This window comes from Humulus lupulus, chromosome 7 (genome assembly GCF_963169125.1).
Source record: "Humulus lupulus chromosome 7, drHumLupu1.1, whole genome shotgun sequence".
In the NCBI taxonomy this organism is placed as follows: domain Eukaryota; kingdom Viridiplantae; phylum Streptophyta; class Magnoliopsida; order Rosales; family Cannabaceae; genus Humulus; species Humulus lupulus.
In genome coordinates, this window is record NC_084799.1 from 71,637,583 (window position 1) to 71,656,020 (window position 18,438).

At 38.2% G+C, this 18,438-nt stretch overlaps 1 protein-coding gene across 1 annotated transcript; it reads left to right on the forward strand.

The window, feature by feature from the left end:
- Nucleotides 1–5,398: 5,398 nt before the first annotated feature.
- Nucleotides 5,399–17,999, forward strand: LOC133791838 (uncharacterized). Its single transcript, XM_062229749.1, has 3 exons — nt 5,399–6,113; nt 6,315–6,872; nt 17,692–17,999. The coding sequence occupies exons 1-3, from the start codon at nt 5,399–5,401 to the stop codon at nt 17,997–17,999; spliced, it is 1,581 nt and encodes a 526-aa protein (XP_062085733.1).
- The last annotated feature ends 439 nt before the right edge of the window (nt 18,000–18,438 follow it).

Genomic DNA, 18,438 nt, shown 5'->3' on the forward strand with positions numbered 1-18,438 from the left:
ATAATACTCTGCGACAGAGAGGATACAAGAGTTAGAGAAACTGAAGGATGGACTCTTTAATTCCACTGCGTATACTATAAGTATTCTATTCTTTGTTTCTCTTTGAATTCAACTTTAGAAACATGTTTTATGCTATCTCGTATTAATTTGTTTAATATTAGATATACATGAAAATAAATAAAGATCTGTATAAGCTAATCCAACACTCCAATATATGATGATTTTACAAAATCAAAATTTTAGTGCTAACCTTTTTGTTTATATTATAGGAAGGAAAATGGCCCCACAAGTTACTGTTTACTTCCATCAATTACCAACCGTCGGCACTAACAATGGATAAAAGCCTAAGAGGAATCAGATTTTGGCCTCATTCTCTATTGGCAGGGTGCTTATCACTTACAGTGTACCCAAACCAATGTGAACTTGAAAACCACCATCGAAGCTCGGGAAGCCTTTAAAGGCAAGGTTACTAGAGGCACTACCAAAACTCAGGAAACCTTGAAAGGCAAGGCAGCTAAGGGTTTTAAAAAGAGGCAAAATTGCTCCATCAAAAGAAACAATGCCAAAATTGCGAAGGCTTCTGCATCGTTGCTTTCTAAGGTAGTCAAAACTACCAAAGAAAAATCACTACCAATTAGGGGTTACTCAGCTAACAGTCAAAGAGAAGTGAACCAACAATCTGTTCAGATTATGATCAGTTCTATCCCTATCAACTTGCCCACAGTGGCATTTGTAATGGTCGCTTCAGTCGCAGATGAAGAAATTACACCAACTTCCCAAACTTTGAGAATCACCAAGGCAACAAAATCTTCATCTACACCAAATACTCCCAAAGTGTCAAAGCTAGTAAAAGGTGACTCTATTATGCCCAAAGTTGGAATATTGGCAAAATTTGCACAGTCTGAAATTCCAAAAAAAAAGCTCATCAAGTCAGCAAAGACAGCAACAACCACTCATCGAAGAGACTAGGCATCCACTGGATCACCTGAGATTAGATGGAGGGTTAAATCCACTTTCCTCTTTCCCAAAGAGGGCTAGAAGTTCACATTCACGAGTCCCTAAAGCAAACCCTTGCTTGTTCGTCAACAAAAGAGAAGGATGGTCAACAACTCAGAAGGGACAAAGTGAATGGGTATTTCTTCCTGGGTATCTGCCCACAAGAGTTGAACAAAATAACGAGTTTACGCCCTACACGGGACCTATAACTCGTTAAAGAGCTCGTACTATGAGCAAAACGAGTACTGAAAAATCATTAAAATCCTCTTCTCAAGAAGTGGGAAGTAATATGTCAGAAGCCTCCATGAATGATACTTATTTCAGTAATCAAGAAGAGGTGGTTCCCAATGAGTTCATTTCTCAATTTGAAGCACTAACAATCGGTAATGATAAAAATATGCCAATGTTAGTAACTCGGGCAATGAGTCCAGAAGAGGAGGTACAAGAGCTTCGCAAGCGATTAGTGGAAAGAGACAAAGAAGTTGTTCGACTTTCTACACAATTACCACAACAAGCTAATGTTAATGCATCAAAACAAAAAGAGGCTGAAGTTTGGAAAAATTCTTCATCCTCAATACCTCTGCCAGCCAGTATGCAACCTCCGCCAGTCAGTGTGCAATCACCACCAGCCGGTGTGCAACCATCATCAGATCTGAAAACTTTGATCATGGAAAGTATTCGAGAGTACCAGGCTGCAACAAGCATGCCTATTATTGGATATCACAAATCTTATCTGGCCTACTATGATCAAATTTCATTTCCAGCAAACTACATTAGACAAAAAATTGAAAAGTTTGATGGAATCAAAGGGTCTCCCTATGAACATCTGACATATTTCACCTCTGCGTGTGGTGAATTCGCTCAGTCAGATGCACTTTTGTTCAGAAAATTTGTGCAATCACTAAAGGGAGCAGCCTTTACATGGTATACCAAACTTCCACCAGGGTCTATAAATACCTGGGATGATATCCAAAAGGCCTTTTTAGCACAATTTGTCAGTTCGAGAAAGGCGATAAACATCCATGATCTGGTGGAAACCAAACAAAGGTCTAATGAAAATACAAACAAATTCATTACAAGATGGAGAAGTCTCAATCTCCAATGTCCAGAAAGGCTATCGGAGCAGGCTGCAGTGTCGATGTGTGCTAGGAACCTCAACCCTGAGGTGGCCACTTTTGTTGGCCCAATAGAGCCTAAAACCTTTAATGAGCTAGTGTCAAAAGCATGTAATGTGGAGATTCAAATTGCTCGACAAAAGGGTGACTTAGAAAAGTCCTACCCAAAAATTGATAACAAAAGGGTACTGGAGAAAGGGGAGTCAATGGCCACCTTTGTTAATGCTGATAATAATAAGGATAGGGGAAAAACGCGAGAGCCACCAAAGAAATTAACTCTCAAAGAAAAAAAAGAAGTCAAATAATCATTCGATGAGGAAGATGTTGAACACATTTTTGATGAGTTAATAAATTCCACAGCAATTAAGCTCCCCGAGCCTAAAAGACCTAACGAAGTCAACAAGACTAATGATCCAAATTATTGTCGATATCACATAATTGTCAGCCATCCGATGAGGGACTGTCATGTCCTCAAAAACATCATTGAAGGCATGATTAAAAGAAAAGAGATTGAGATAGACTCTTCTTTTGCAAAAGCAACTACGAATGCAACTTCATTAATTGAAAATGACCAACCGTTACATAAAGATGTAATTTCTGTAGCATTTGAAGTTGATAAAGAAGTTACAATAGTTCAAGCTCATTCTGAGATGCCAAAGTTAGGAAATCCAAATATTCCTACTTTGTATGAACTTATGAGGGAATCAAATTTGAAGTTGTGGGATGACTGGTCCGATAGTGAAGAAGAGTTAGAAAGTACATGGCAGACATGTTCTCGATAAAAATCTACTAAAGTTCAAGGTTCATGCTTAGCAAAAAATATTTCCTTTGAAAGTTCTAGAGTCAAGTTCTGGGGCAAAGCGAGACCAAGGAAAGAACGACAAAAAGCAAAAGGCCAAAAAAAAAAAGACCTGTCCATAAAGAGGATGAACATGAGCCAAAAAGAAATTTCATAACTCTAGAAGAGTTCATGCCAGAGAAGCTGCGTAAAATGACTATCACTCATAATGAGGATGAAGTGTTGAGTTGTTGCATGGCTATACTTGCAGAAGAAAATCATAATTCTGCCTTGTTGGAAAATGAAACTAAGGTAGATGACATTACTTTGCAAGACATGTGCAGGAAAATCGTTGCAAAGAAAGCAAAAGAGCTTGAAAAAGCTAAGCATGATATTCAATTAAAAAAACCTTCGTCCTCGATCAATAAAGAAATATGTAGTGATAGTCGCCAAAGCAAAGGTAATGGTGAACACGAGATGACGCTAGAAAAATATGACATATTGGCTCATTTAAAATGCATCCCTACTCTTTTGAGTGTCTACGATGCTTTACAAATGTCTCCTGAGCATAGAATTGCTCTTGTCGTTGCATTAACAAGTCCTGAATTTTATACGGAGCAAATAGAGCTAATTAAACCTACGTCACTTGAGGGAAATGCTTCTTGTATGGCATGCATTACTTTTGATGATGAAGATCGTCAATTGGCCGCTTTGCATAATCGACCTCTCTATGTGACAGGTATGATTGCTAATATTCGCGTAAGTCGCATCATGTTGGATTGTGGGTCAGCTGTTAATGTACTTCCTGTAAAAACTTTGAAAGATGTTGGTTTGCAACTACGTCAATTATCTCCATCATTAACAATCCAAGGATTCAACCAAGTTGGAGAAAAAGTAAAGGGAAGTATCACATTAAAAGTGGAAATAGTCGAATTAAAATCTGAGGCCCTATTTCATGTTATTGACTCCGATACATCCTATAACGTGTTGTTAGGGTGACCCTGACTTCAAGAATATATAGTCATTCCTTCAACACTAATGCTTCATGTTTTGTAAAGGAGGAAAAGTTAAAACGGTTAATGCAGACCAGAATCCCTTTTATGGGGAACAAGTGAATTACACTGATGCAAAATTTTACAAGCCAGCTAAAGTCACTATATTAAAAGGGAAACCTGAGGAAACAAAATGTTGTCCCAAACAATTTGAGGGCTCAACCTCACAAAAATCCTTACAAATAAAACAATTACCCCTTATGAAATCTTCTCAAAAGGAAGAGGAGAATTTAAAGGTGTCTTGCCAAAAAAGAATCTTTAAATATACTCCTAAAAGTCAACGGGGAATGGGGCAAAAAGAATTAACACCTCTTGAAGATACAGTGACAACCCTAATGACAAGTTTCACCTTACCATTACGAAAGATTGATCAGTCACTTCCCAATGGAAAAATGCAAATATCAATAACTTTTGGTAAAAATTACAAAACAAACAAAAGGCCCGTTACTCTTAGCAAAAGATCCTCGACTGCTGTAACTCCAAAAGCCTTCAAGATGGAAAAGAAAAAATTCCATGTTAAGAAACAAAACCAAATCACAATTCATCAAAATAGTGATTGTTTAAAGGTCTCGTTTGAGCCTGATGAGTTAACAGAAGAAGAACAAAGGATGTTTCTTGGTGAGGAAATAAGTACATCGACCCCACGGGAGTCGGTATTTGAAAGACTCAAAGTAGGCACATCAACTCCACGAGTGTCAGCATTTGAGAGGCTTGAATTTCCATCTATTTCTCAACCAAAGGCATTCCGAAAGAGTAAGAAATGGCAGTTAAAACAAAAGAAACATTTGAAAATTACTTCTCACCAAAATGAGGGGTACGAAGCACAAGAGGATCAAGAAGATGTAGTGCAAGTTAACTATCTTTCTTTTGAAGAAAGTTTAGCTGTAGATGAAGAAAACTCAAGCTTAAATTCTTCAGAAGATTTTGTGGATATCAGTCAACTGGCACCTCAAGAACTAGAAGACAGGGGGAAAGCAACAATTGATGATTTAACAGAACTCAATCTTGGTACCGAGGATGATCCAAAACCTCTATTTGTCAGCTCGTTATTAAGTGAAGAGGAATTGCAAAAGTACAAACAATTCCTTTATGAATATAAAGATGTGTTTGCCTGGGGGTATCAAGATATGCCAGGCTTAGATCCAAATGTTGCGGTACATAGGTTGGCAATATCAAATGATGTTCCACCTGTGAAAAAATCGCAAAGAAGAATTCGACCAGAGTTAATCCAAAAAAGTGAAGCAGAAATTGACAAATTGATAAGAGTTGGCTTCATTCGAGAAGTTAAATACCCAACTTGGCTTGCAAACATTGTCCCCGTGTTAAAGAAAAATTAGAAAATTCGTATATGCGTGGATTATCGAGATCTAAACCGTGCCTGCCCAAAAGATGAATTCCCACTTCCCATTACTGAATTTCTAGTAGATGCTACTACTGGATTTAATGCATTATCATTCATGGATGGGTTTCCTGGGTATAATCAAATCAAAATGGAACCTGAAGATGAAGAGCTCACTGCTTTTCGAACACCAAAAAACATTTATTGTTACACAGTTATGCCATTTGGGCTTAAAAACGCAGGGGCAACCTACCAAAGGGCAATGACCACTGTCTTTGAAGACATGCTTCACAATACTATCGAATGTTATGTCGATGATTTGGTGGGGAAAACTAAAGAAATGAGAAATCATCTTGATGACTTAAGGCGAGTCTTTGATAGACTTCAAAAACACCAGCTCAAGAGAAATCCTTTAAAATGTCCATTTGGGGTAACATCAAGAAAGTTCCTCGAATTCGTTGTTAGACATCGAGGAATTGAAATTGACCCCGTCAAAATAAAAGTGATTTTTGAAATGCCTCCCCCACGCAACTTGCGTCAACTACGGGGACTGCAAGGAAGACTGGCTTATGTTCGAAGGTTCATCTCAAATCTATCTGGTAGATGCCAACCTTTCACAAGACTAATGCGAAAAAATGTACCATTCATATGGGATGAGGCATGCCAAAATGCTTTTGAAAGTATCAAGCGATACTTGTTACATCCACCAGTGTTGAGAGCTCCAATTTTTGGAAAGCCATTGATATTGTATATCACAACATTAGATCGCTCTTTAGGAGCATTGCTGGGACAAGATAATGAGGATGGAAAGGAGGTCGCCCTTTACTATTTAAGTAGAACTTTGGTAGGGGTAGAACATAAATATCCCCCAATTGAAAAGGTGTGCTTGGCTTTAATTTTTGCCATTATAAAATTACGGCATTACTTACTCTCACACACTACGACATTAGTGTCAAAATCTGACCCTTTGAGGTACATTCTATCAAAACCCGTGTTGTCTGGATGATTGGCAAAATTGTCCATGATTTTTTCAGAGTTTGAAGTCAACTTTGTCTCGCAAAAAGCAATAAAAGGACAAGCATTGGCTGATTTTCTGGCAGTGCACCCGATTTCAGACAATATGGAGTTGCATGAGGACCTTCCAAACGAGGAAGTTTTCACAATTGAAACCTTATCTTGGCAACTTTACTTTGATGGGGCAACAAAGAAGTGTGGGGCAGGTGCTGGCATTGTCTTTGTGACACCTTATGGAGTACTGATACCTAATTCTTTTCACATTCTGGCTATATGTACCAATAATGTAGCAGAATATGAAGCGTTAATAATCGGTCTCAAAATTGCACTTGAAATGAAAATACAATCACTGGAGGTAAATGGCGATTCTCTTCTGATTATCAAACAAATGAATGGTGAATTAGCAGTCAAGCATGAGGCTTTAATTCCTTATCATGAGAAGGCTAAGCATTTGATTGCTCAATTCCAAACTATCACGTTAAATCATGTCCCTAGGTCAAAAAATGGCAAAGCTGATGCTTTAGCTAAATTACCTGCATCACTAACACTTCTTGGTGAAAGGGATATTCAAATTACATGTAGAGTCCCAGAATGTTTACTTAGTTAGCTAGATAGTTAGTAGTAGTTATAGTATTTTAGATTTCGTGGATTTTGGTTCAAACTGGGACTTAGTTGGAAACTCATGACAACAATTATGGATTTTATAAGTTTAAACTATAGTTTAAGAATATTAATTATAAAATAAGGTTTGATTAATATTGCTGGTCCTAAATATGATATTTATTACAACCTAAAGTTTAGATAGAGCCAATAAGAACATGACACTTGTCATAAGAATGATTATTAAGGAATTAAGTATTTTAATGATAAAATAAAGGAATATAAGCTTTAGTACCTACCAGAAACTATTAGGGTCGTATTATGACTCAGTCAAAGTAGTTATCCAATTCAAATTATGCTGAAAAAGTGCAATTACGTGTTTTAATATTCACGTATGCCGATATATCACAGCTTGGAGCCAATATATCGCCTGACGAAGGATACGAAAAACACGTTGACGTTGCACGAACGTACGAACGGAGGCTCGAGACTAGGGTAGAGCCGATATATCACTACATAGGGGCGATATATCGCCCTTAGTAAGATATTTTTTTTTTGTTTTGTTTTTAAATCTAAAAATAAGCCTTGACTACTTAGACCTGCCTATGAATGTTTTTGACCGAGCCTTAAGCCTTTGTTGACCGAATAATCACTAATTTTTCATTTAATATTCATTATTTTATTCAAGCCAAAATGAAGATATTTTATTCCTAGAACTCTATAAATAGGACCTAGTACTCAGCCTTTTCTCTCATTCTTCAAGCTGTGTTCAAAGCCTTCCAGCTGCTAGTAGTTCTTTAAGAGTGATACACTTGGGTTTGGGATAAAAGCTTTATTATTCTTAAGCTTTATAAACACTTGGGGAAGTGAGATATAGTGTGTTTTCAATATTGAGGTGTAGTTCGATTCTAGCTCATCCAAAGGTATTCTTACTCTTAAGTTCAATTCTGTTTGATTCCTTAGTTTCTTTAGTTTTCATTCAGGTTCTAACTTTTGTTATGGTTTTGTGGTTAGGTTTTTAAGTTCTTTGAACTTAAGGTGTCTTTTCGGTAAGTTTCTTCTTGGTGGTTTAGTTCTATTCTTTTCATCTCTTTTCTCTAGAAATACTCACCATTCTTGTTGTTGGTTTTAGGAGTGTTCCAAGTCCCGTCCTTGTTCTTAAATATCACGGTGTTGGTAAGGAAAATAGGATAGAACTTTATATGTTTATATGATATGTTATATTATCTTATGTTATGTTATCTTATGTTATGTGATCTTATGTTTACATTATGTATAGTATGATATTAGACCTTGGGCATATGACTTGTCTAGTTAGCAAGCCCCAATAATTTATGGGCATATGACTTGCTTGGCTAGCAAGCCCCACAAATCTATTGGGCATATGACTTGCTTAGTTGACAAGCCCCAAGTAGTATAATGGCCATTGTAGTAGTATATGACATATGTTTATAGTATATGTTTATGATGTAGCTTATGTGTATGTTTTATGTTTTTAGTAGATTTTCCTTGCTGGGCATTAGGCTCATTCCTTTATTTTTATGTATGCAGGAAAATAGTTATGATGGTGGAAGGATTCTTGGCAGATTGTGGTTGTGTATTGTGGAAGAATGGATTCGGTGGACTGTGTGAACGATTCGAGGACGACGTTAATTTTTAGTCTCTTTAAATTATGTTTTTATGTATTTTCCGCATTTAATTTTGTAATCAACTTCTTTTAAATTAAATTTATGTTTTATTTTAAAACAATGGGATCCTATACCGCACATTTATGTATTTCGAATATTTACTTTGGAGTTTTCTTTTAATAAAGTTATGAACATTTCTTATGTATGTTCTCTTCAACGTAGTAGCTATGTCTAGTAGTTTTAATGGTCCAAGGTCTTAGAAATAGTTGGGTCATTATATTACAATAGGAGAACACCATTTGTTACCCCAAATTATAGATAGGAAAGAAGAAATAAGTACCATAAATTTGGTAACTTTCCTTGAAAATACAAACGACAATGACTGGCGCCAACCAATTATTAACTATATCCAAAAAGGAGTCTTGCCAGAAGACTAGAAAAGAAGAGTGGATGTAAAAGGAAGAGCTCTTCGATTTGTTATCCTCAATGACACATTGTATAAACGTTATTTTGATGGGATGTTGCTAAGATGTCTTTCAAAAGAAGAGGCATCACGTGCTCTTCAAGAAACTCATGCTGGTACATGTGACCAAGGCGGCTGCAAATTGTCATCTCAATTGAAATAGTTGGGTTACTATTGGCCTACTATGGTCCAAGATGTGATTAATTTTGCCAAATGTTTCAAGTTGTGTCAACTACATGGAGGTTTTATCCATCAACCCCCTCAACCACTTCATCCTTCAATATTGTCATGGCCTTTTGAAACATGGGGAATGGATGTCATTGGTCCTTTCACGCCACCATCTTCCAAAATCCATAAATGCCTCCTGGCCATTACAGATTATTTCTCCAAGTGGGCTGAAGCTGTTCCATAGAAAGTACTACAACTCGGCAGTCATTGCCACAAGGGTCGAGGAGTTCACTAGTTTAAAGTAGGACAACTTGACGGTAGCGGAGTATGCTCGGCAGTTCGATAGATTAGCCAAGTTTGCACCAGAGTTGGTTCCAACTGAATTTTTGAGGGTGACCAAGTACGTTAGAGGACTTAGACAAAAGATTGAGTTAGGGGTTAAGCTAGCAAACCCTAGAACCACTACTTATGCTGATGCCTTAGAAATGGCTATAGAAGTAGAAAAGGCTTTAGGCGAACGTTAGTAAAGAAGAGGCCAGTAAACCTGAGCCTAAACATCAGAGTTAGCCTCAGAATGGTCGAAACAAAAAAACCAACCAGCAGTACAAAAATAGTAATGGTCAGAAAAGATGGCATCCTGACAATAAGCAGTCCGATAACGATAAAAGGGCATGGGCGAACAATGGAGATAATAGGCCGGGTTATGTAGAATACCCACAGTGTGCTAAGTGCCAAAAGAAACATTCTGGTGAGTGCTGTACAAACACCAAAGGATGCTTCAAATGTGGTCAGGAAGGTCACGAAAGGAGGCAATGTCCCCAACTCAAGCTAGAGGAGAAAAGGGACAACAAGATGGTTCCTGGCACAGTCTTTGCCTTAACCCAGGGAGAAGCTGACGCTAGCAATAAAGTGGTCACAGGTTAGATTCCTATCCTCGATAGTATATGTTCTAGTATTGTTTGATTCGGGAACAACATACTTGGATATCTCGTTAGGAATGATAGAGATATTAGACAAACCTTGTAGAACTAGGTTTGTGACATAGTTGCCTTCGGGTGAAGTAGTCCTATCATCACGGATAGTACGGGGCGTACCGATCAAAATTAAGGATGTAGAACTAGAAAGAGACCTGATACAGATTAAGATCAAATACTTCGATGTAACACTGGGCATGGATTGACTAGCAAGGTGTAACGCCCTGGATAGCCAAGACTGTTACACTGTGTGATTACAAATGTGCGAGACTTGCTAATCAAGCCATTTAGTTGAACACGTGTTACAGTAACTAAATTTGAACTAGGGTTAAAAGATTTCGGTCTCAAAAGTTTCATTTCTTATAATTAGACATTTTACATGGAATCCCAAAAGTAGAAGCGTTAAAAGAAACTTTACAAATTTATGGACAAAAGTACAGTTATTAGCCATTCTAAGGCAAAACAAACAATTAGGCTTTACTCGTCCTGTATCACTCCTCGGCCGTGGCGGCCGATCAACTGACTATGTACATTCAGCCCCAAAGCTCTCCATCTCAAGACTGCTCCACTTTGCCCTTGCCTTTACCTGCACCACGTAGCACTCGTGAGCCAAGGCCCAGCAAGAAACCAGATAATAGAGCATAATCATTAAGCAAACAATTTGCAAACCAGCAAAGCAAGCAACTCATAATGCATAGCCATATACTCAACAATCAATACTGTTCATATATATAGATATTCAGTATATCAAGCTCATCGTTAAACATTTATAATCAATTCACATAATAAACAGGGTCAACGCCTTTAGGCCGCACCCTCTATTTATCCCATTGACTCCGACCCGCTTAAACCGAGCTCAGTGATGATTAAGCTGTCCTCAACTACTAGTGGCCGAGCCGCGCCCTGTGCAGAAGTATTATTTATGACACTCTTAGGCCGTTTATCACATGTCCCATGGCATAATACCATCTATGACATCATACAGATATAGGGAGCTCTTAGTCCCAACACAAACACATAACTGGGTGCAGTTTTCTTACCTTTTTAGATTCCGATAGCTTTGTTCAATTCAACCTTCAAGCACGATCCCATCTGAGCCTTAGCGTTCACCTAGTCACAGACACAAGTTCAAACCAAATTCGAACTTCAATTCCAAAACCAAGCCTCGGGACCAATCCCGAGCCCTCGGGAAGCCCTAATTCCACCAAACAGGGTGGTGGAATTAAACCCCGAGCCCCCGAGCAAAAGCCCTAAGAAATAACCCAAATACCCCTTTCTGGGAACAGGGTAGTGCTACAACGCCCTAAGTGGGTGCTACAACGCTACAACCAGACTCAAAAATGCCCCAGACCACAAAGCCTAGCGTTGTAGCACCTAAAGGCTAGCGCTACAGCGCTAGTCACAGCACAGCAAACCCTTCATTTTCTTCCTTCGATTTTCCCCAAGCCAAAACTTTTCAAAACTCTTCCAAACTTCAACCAAACATCAAAACAAGCCTACCAACATCTCCAACTCACCCCAAATGACCCAACCATAAGAAATTCAATCACATGCACCCCAAAACACAAAATTCACCATGGCTGAACCTAGAGCTCAAAACTCAACAGAAATCAATTGAAATCACCGAACTTAAAACTAGAGTTCCTTACCTCTGATGGATGAGCTCAACCTAGGTTATCTTCCACACTTTCTTAGCCTCCACCTCCTCAAACCCTTAGGTTTAATTCCCTAGAATTCCCACAGAAACTCAGCTTAGAAAACCAATTCAACACCAAAACTAAGAGATGAATAACAACCTCAAAACCTTACCTCAAATGATGAGTAACCTCTGCCAATTCTCCAAGCCAAATCAAGGGTCCTAGTGTTGAGTCCTAGCCTAAGCTTTCTCTGAATTTTAGCTCCAAATTTCCAGAGAATCGGTGAAGAGATGCCTAAACCGTGCAAGAGAGAAGACTCCTGCCTTTTTTTTTTCTTTCCCTTCTTTCATTTTCCTTCTTTTCTTTCTTTTCCTTTCTTTACTTCAGACTTCCAACATTTTCTACACAATCCACTAAGGCATAAAGCAACATGACCCTTATCTCTGATTCTAAACACCAAAAGACCATATTGCCCTCCCACTTAAAACTAAGCTTTTAAATCTCCTAAGGGCATTTTAGTCATTACGCCCAATTCCTGCTAATTCCTCGAATGTCTCTAATATTTACCGCTTACTTCTCGACACCTAACTAGTCAAAAATTATAGTCCTCAATATCAAGATAGACTCCAATATATTTCCTAAATTCCCAGAACAAGCCCCAGGCTCGCCCCGAGCCAGGTATAAATCCCCGCTGTGACTTTTTCACTAAACTGCTCTCTAGGAATGCCTCGAGTCATAGATTACAAATATATCCACATAATAACGTGGTCTCAACAATTTATCACAGTTATTTACATTTATGCCCTCAACAGGCCAAAATTACGAATATGCCCTTCTAACCTAATCAGGGCCTACATGCATACTAATACACAGAGTTATGCATCACATATATTCAAATAAAAATATAACATGATTTTAATTATTAAATCACATATAATCCAGTTATGCCCTCCCGACACACTAATCAAGGCCCTTAAGCCTTATTAGTAAATTTGGGTCATTACACAAGGCATGGCGCAACCATCAACTGCAGACGTAAGCAAGTGATGTTCGAGACTCCTTACGGTCATACACTATGCTATATGGGAAAATTTTTAGGACTACGTACGCCGCTTATTTCATCTTTCAAAGCTCAGAGGATGATAGAAAAAGGATGTCACACATTCTTAGCCAACGTCATGGATGTGGTAAATGAAACACCACTAAAGGTTGGAGACGTCCGAATTATAAAGGAATTCCCAGAGGTATTTCCTGATGACTACCAGGATTGCCGCCGACACTGGAGATAAACTTCACAATCGAACTAGTACCAGACACTGAGCCTATTTCAAAGGCACCATACCGGATGGAACCGACCGAACTCAAGGAGTTAAAGACGCAACTACAAGAACTCTTAGACTTGGGTTTCATTAGACCAGCCATTTTCCATGGGGAGCATCGGTTCTATTTGTGAAGAACAAGGACGGAAGCATGCAGATGTGCATAGATTATCGTGAGCTGAAAAAGGTGACAATTAAGAATAAGTAACCGCTACCCCAGATTGACGACTTGTTTGATCAACTCCGAGGCGTGACCGTGTTCTCAAAGATTGATCTATAGTCCGGGTATCACTAGCTCAGGGTACGGGAAGAGGATATTCCTAAGACAACTTTTAGAACTCGTTATGGACATTACGAGTTTTTTGTTATGTCTTTTGGTCTTACCAATGCTCCAGCCGCGGTTTATGGATTTAATGAATAGGGTTTTCAAGGATTACTTGGACAAATTCTTCGTAGTGTTCATCGACGATATTTTGGTGTACTCAAAGGATGAAGACAAGCATGAGGAGCATTTAAGGTTGATTTTGTTGCGACTAAATGAGCATCAACTTTACGCCAAGTTCAAGAAGTGCAAATTTTGGCTTTCACAAGTAGCGTTCCTCGGCTACATAGTATCCAAGGAAGGAGTTGCTGTAGACCCATCTAAAGTAGAGGCTGTGAAGGATTGGCCAAGACCAAAGAATGCGAAGTTTTTTGGGACTAGCAGGTTATTATCGAAGGTTTGTACAAAGTTTTTTTCTTAGATAGCCACTCTACTCACCAACCTGACCCGGAAGCAGCAGAGGTTCAACTGGACTGATAAGTGAGAAAATAGCTTCCAGTTGCTTAAGGATAAGCTGTGCTCAGCACCAGTACTTTGTGTACTGATAACCAACGATAAGTTTGTAGTCTATTACGATGCGTCAAAGCAAGGGTTGGGTTGTGTGCTGATGCATAATGACAAGGTGATAGCCTACGCCTCAAGGAAGCTGAAGGAGTATGAGTAGCGCTACCCAACACATGATATGGAGTTGGCAGCGGTGGTCTTTGCGTTGAAAATCTGGCGCCATTATCTTTATGGAGAACAATGTGAGATTTATATGAACCACAAAAGCTTAAAGTATTTCTTCACGCAAAAGGAGCTCGACATGAGGCAATGCAGGTGGTTAGAACTAGTAAAGGATTATGACTGTGATATTCTATACCACCCGGGAAAGGAAAACGTAGTTGCTGATGCACTAAGTAGGAAAAGTTATGGAAGTCTAGCAGCGTTAGCTATAATAGAAAAGCCGCTACAGCAGGAGCTGATTACTGCCGAAATAGAAGTAGTCATTGGTAAGTTGTCTAACTTATCCATCCAGTCAAGTCTGTTAGAAGATATATGGATCGGGCAAGGGCATGATGACACATTAGTAGCACATATGGATACAGTTAAAGAAGGCAAGGCCACATATATCTCGATCTCAGGACAAGGGTTTTTGAGATATAAGGATCGGGTATGTGTGCCAAATGATCATGGAATTAAGATGAAGATTTTAGAAGAAGTGCAAAATACACCATACTCAGTTCACCAAGGGTCGACCAAGATGACTCACGACCTCAAGGCATTGTATTGGTGGCCAGGAATGAAGAAAGATGTAGCGGAGTATGTGTCTAAATGCTTAGTATGTCAGCAAGTGAAAGCAGAACACCAGCGGTCTGCAGGCTTATTGCAACTGCTTAATATTCCAGAATGGAAATGGGACGACATAGCCATGGATTTCGTGTATCATATAGAGGATCGGTGTTTACATCAAGATTTTGGGGAAGCTTGCAGCAAGCCATGGGTACCAAGTTACCTCTTATTACAACATTTCATCCTCAGACAGATGTTCAGTCCGAGCGTACCATACATATATTAGAAGATATGTTGCGCGCTTGTGTACTTGATTTCGGAGGATCATGGAGTAAGTGTTTACCGGTGATAGAATTCTCCTACAACAATAGCTACCAGTCAACGATCGAGATGGCATCCTAGGAGCTAATTTATGGAAGAAGGTGTCGATCACCGTTACATTGGGACAAGGTAGGAGAAAGGCAACTTCTTGGACCCAAAGTTGTTAGAGAAGCTCAGGATGCAGTAGCGCTGATTAAAAAGCGTATGCTTGCTGCTCAGAGCTGTCAGAAAAGTTATGCGGATGCCAAGTGGCATGATGTGGAATTCAAAGTTGGAGATCAAGTTTTCCTAAAGATATCTCCTATGAAAGGTGTGAAGCGGTTTGGGAAGAAAGGCAAGCTTAGTCCCAGGTTTATAGGTCCTTTTGAGACATTGGACAAAGTGGGAGCAGTTGCATATAGATTAGCCTTACTGCCAGCACTAGCAGAGAGCCACAATGTGTTCCACATCTCGATGATACACATATATGTGTCAGACCCATCTCACGTCCTCAAGTATGATACGATAACACTCCAGAAAGACTTGAGTTACGAGGAACGACCAATTAGGATCCTTGATAAAGGGGTGAAAGAATTACGGTCCAAGAGTTTTCCGATAGTCAAAGTCGTATGGAGTAATAGTTCTGAAAAAGAGGCAACATGGGAGTTGGAGGAGGACATGCAAGCTCGGTATCCAGAATTGTTTGGTAAGTAAATTTTAGGGACAAAATTATTTGTAGTAGGGGATAATTGTAGATTCCCAAATGTTTACTTAGTTAGCTAGATAGTTAGTAGTAGTTATAGTATTTTAGATTTTGTGGATTTTAGTTCAAACTGGGACTTAGTTGGAAACTCATGACAACAATTATGGATTTTATAAGTTTAAACTATAGTTTAAGAATATTAATTATAACATAAAGTTTGATTAATATTGTTGGTCCTAAATATGATATTTATTATAACCTAAAGTTTAGATAGAGCCAATAAGAACATGACACTTGTCATAAGCATGATTATTAAGGAATTAAGTATTTTAATGATAAAATAAAGGAAAAGAAGCTTTAGTACCTACCAGAAACTGTTAGGGTTGTATTATGACTCAGTCAAAGGAGTTATCCCATTCCAATTATGCTGAAAAAGTGCAATTACGTGTTTAAAATATTCACGTATGCCGATATATCGCAGCTTGGATCCGATATATCGCCTGACGAAGGATACGGAAAACACGTTGACGTTGCACGAATGTACGAACGGAGGCTCGGGACTAGGGCAGAGCCGATATATCACCACATAGGGGCGATATATCGCCCTTAGTAAGATATTTTTTTTCTTTTGTTTTTTTATCTAAAAATAAGCCTTGACTACTTAGAGTTGCCTCTAAATGTTTTTGACCGTGCCTTAAGCCTCTGTTGACTGAATAATCACTTATTTTTCATTTAATATTCATTATTTTATTCAAGTAAAAAAGAAGATATTTAATTCATAGAACTCTATAAATAGGACCTAGTACTCAGCCTTTTCTCTCATTCTTCAAGTTGTGTTCAAAGCCTTCTAGCTACTAGTAGTTCTTTAAGAGTGATACACTTGGGTTTGGGATAAAAGCTTTATTATTATTAAGCTTTATAAACACTTGGGGAAGTGAGATATAGTGTGTTTTCAATATTGAGGTGTAGTTCGGTTCTAGCTCATCCAAAGGTATTATTACTCTTAAGTTCAATTTTGTTTGATTCCTTAGTTTCTTTAGTTTTCATTCAGGTTCTAACTTTTGTTATGGTTTTGTGGTTAGGTTTTTAAGTTCTTTGAACTTAAGGTGTCTTTTCGGTAAGTTTCTTCTTGGTGGTTTAGTTCTATTCTTTTCATCTCTTTTCTCTAGAAATGCTCACCATTCTTTTTGTTGGTTTTAGGAGTGTTCCAAGTCCCGTCCTTGTTCTCAAATATCCCGGTGTTGGTAAGGAAAATAGGATAGAACTTTATATTTTTATATGATATGTTATATTATCTTATGTTATGTTATCTTATGTTATGTGATCTTATGTTTACATTATGTATAGTATGATATTAGACCTTGGGCATATGACTTGTCTAGTTAGCAAGCCCCAATAATTTATGGGCATATGACTTGCTTGGCTAGCAAGCCCCACAAATCTATTGGGCATATGACTTGCTTAGTTGACAAGCCCCAAGTAGTATAATGGCCATTGTAGTAGTATATGACATATGTTTATAGTATATGTTTATGATGTAGCTTATGTGTATGTTTTATGTTTTTAGTAGATTTTCCTTGCTGGGCATTAGGCTCATTCCTTTATTTTTATGTATGCAGGAAAATAGTTATGGCGGCGGAAGGATTCTTGGCAGCTTGGGGTTGTGTATTGAGGAAGAATGAATTCGGTGGACTGCATGAACGATTTGAGGACGACGTTAATTTTTAGTCTCTTTAATTATGTTTTTATGTATTTTCCGCATTTAATTTTGTAATCAACTTCTTTTAAATTAAAGTTATGTTTTATTTTAAAACAATGGGATCCTATACCGCACATTTATGTATTTCGAATATTTACTTTGGAGTTTTTTTAATAAAGTTATGAATATTTCTTATGTATGTTCTCTTCAACGTAGTAGCTATGTCTAGTAGTTTTAATGGTCCAAGGTCTTAGAAATAGTTGGGTCATTATATTACAATAGGAGAACACCATTTGTTACCCCAAATTATAGATAGGAAAGAAGAAATAAGTACCATAAATTTGGTAACTTTCCTTGAAAATACAAACGACAATGACTGGCGCCAACCAATTATTAACTATATCCAAAAAGGAGTCTTGCCAGAAGATTTGAAAAGAAGAGTGGACGTAAAAGGAAGAGCTCTTCGATTTGTTATCCTCAATGACACATTGTATAAACGTTATTTTGATGGGATGTTGCTAAGATGTCTTTCAAAAGAAGAGGCATCACGTGCTCTTCAAGAAACTCATGCTGGTACATGTGACCAAGGCGGCTGCAAATTGTCATCTCAATTGAAATAGTTGGGTTACTATTGGCCTACTATGGTCCAAGATGTGATTAATTTCGCCAAATGTTTCAAGTTGTGTCAACTACATGAGGTTTTACCCATCAACCCCCTTAACCACTTCATCCTTCAATATTGTCATGGCCTTTTGAAACATGGGGAATGGATGTCATTGGTCCTTTCACACCACCATCTTCCGAAATCCTTAAATACATCCTGACCATTATAGATTATTTCTCCAAGTGGGCTGAAGCTGTACCCTTAAAAGAAGTACGTGCAGAAGATGTCACCAACTTTTTAAGAACTCACATAATTTATCATTATGGGGTTCCATAAAAAATTATATCGGACAGTGCTCTTTACTTCAAATGTAAGACACTTGTCAAACTAATGGAGAAGTACAAATTCAAGCATAGTTTTTCAGCCGGTTATAATCATTCTTCAAATGGCCAAGC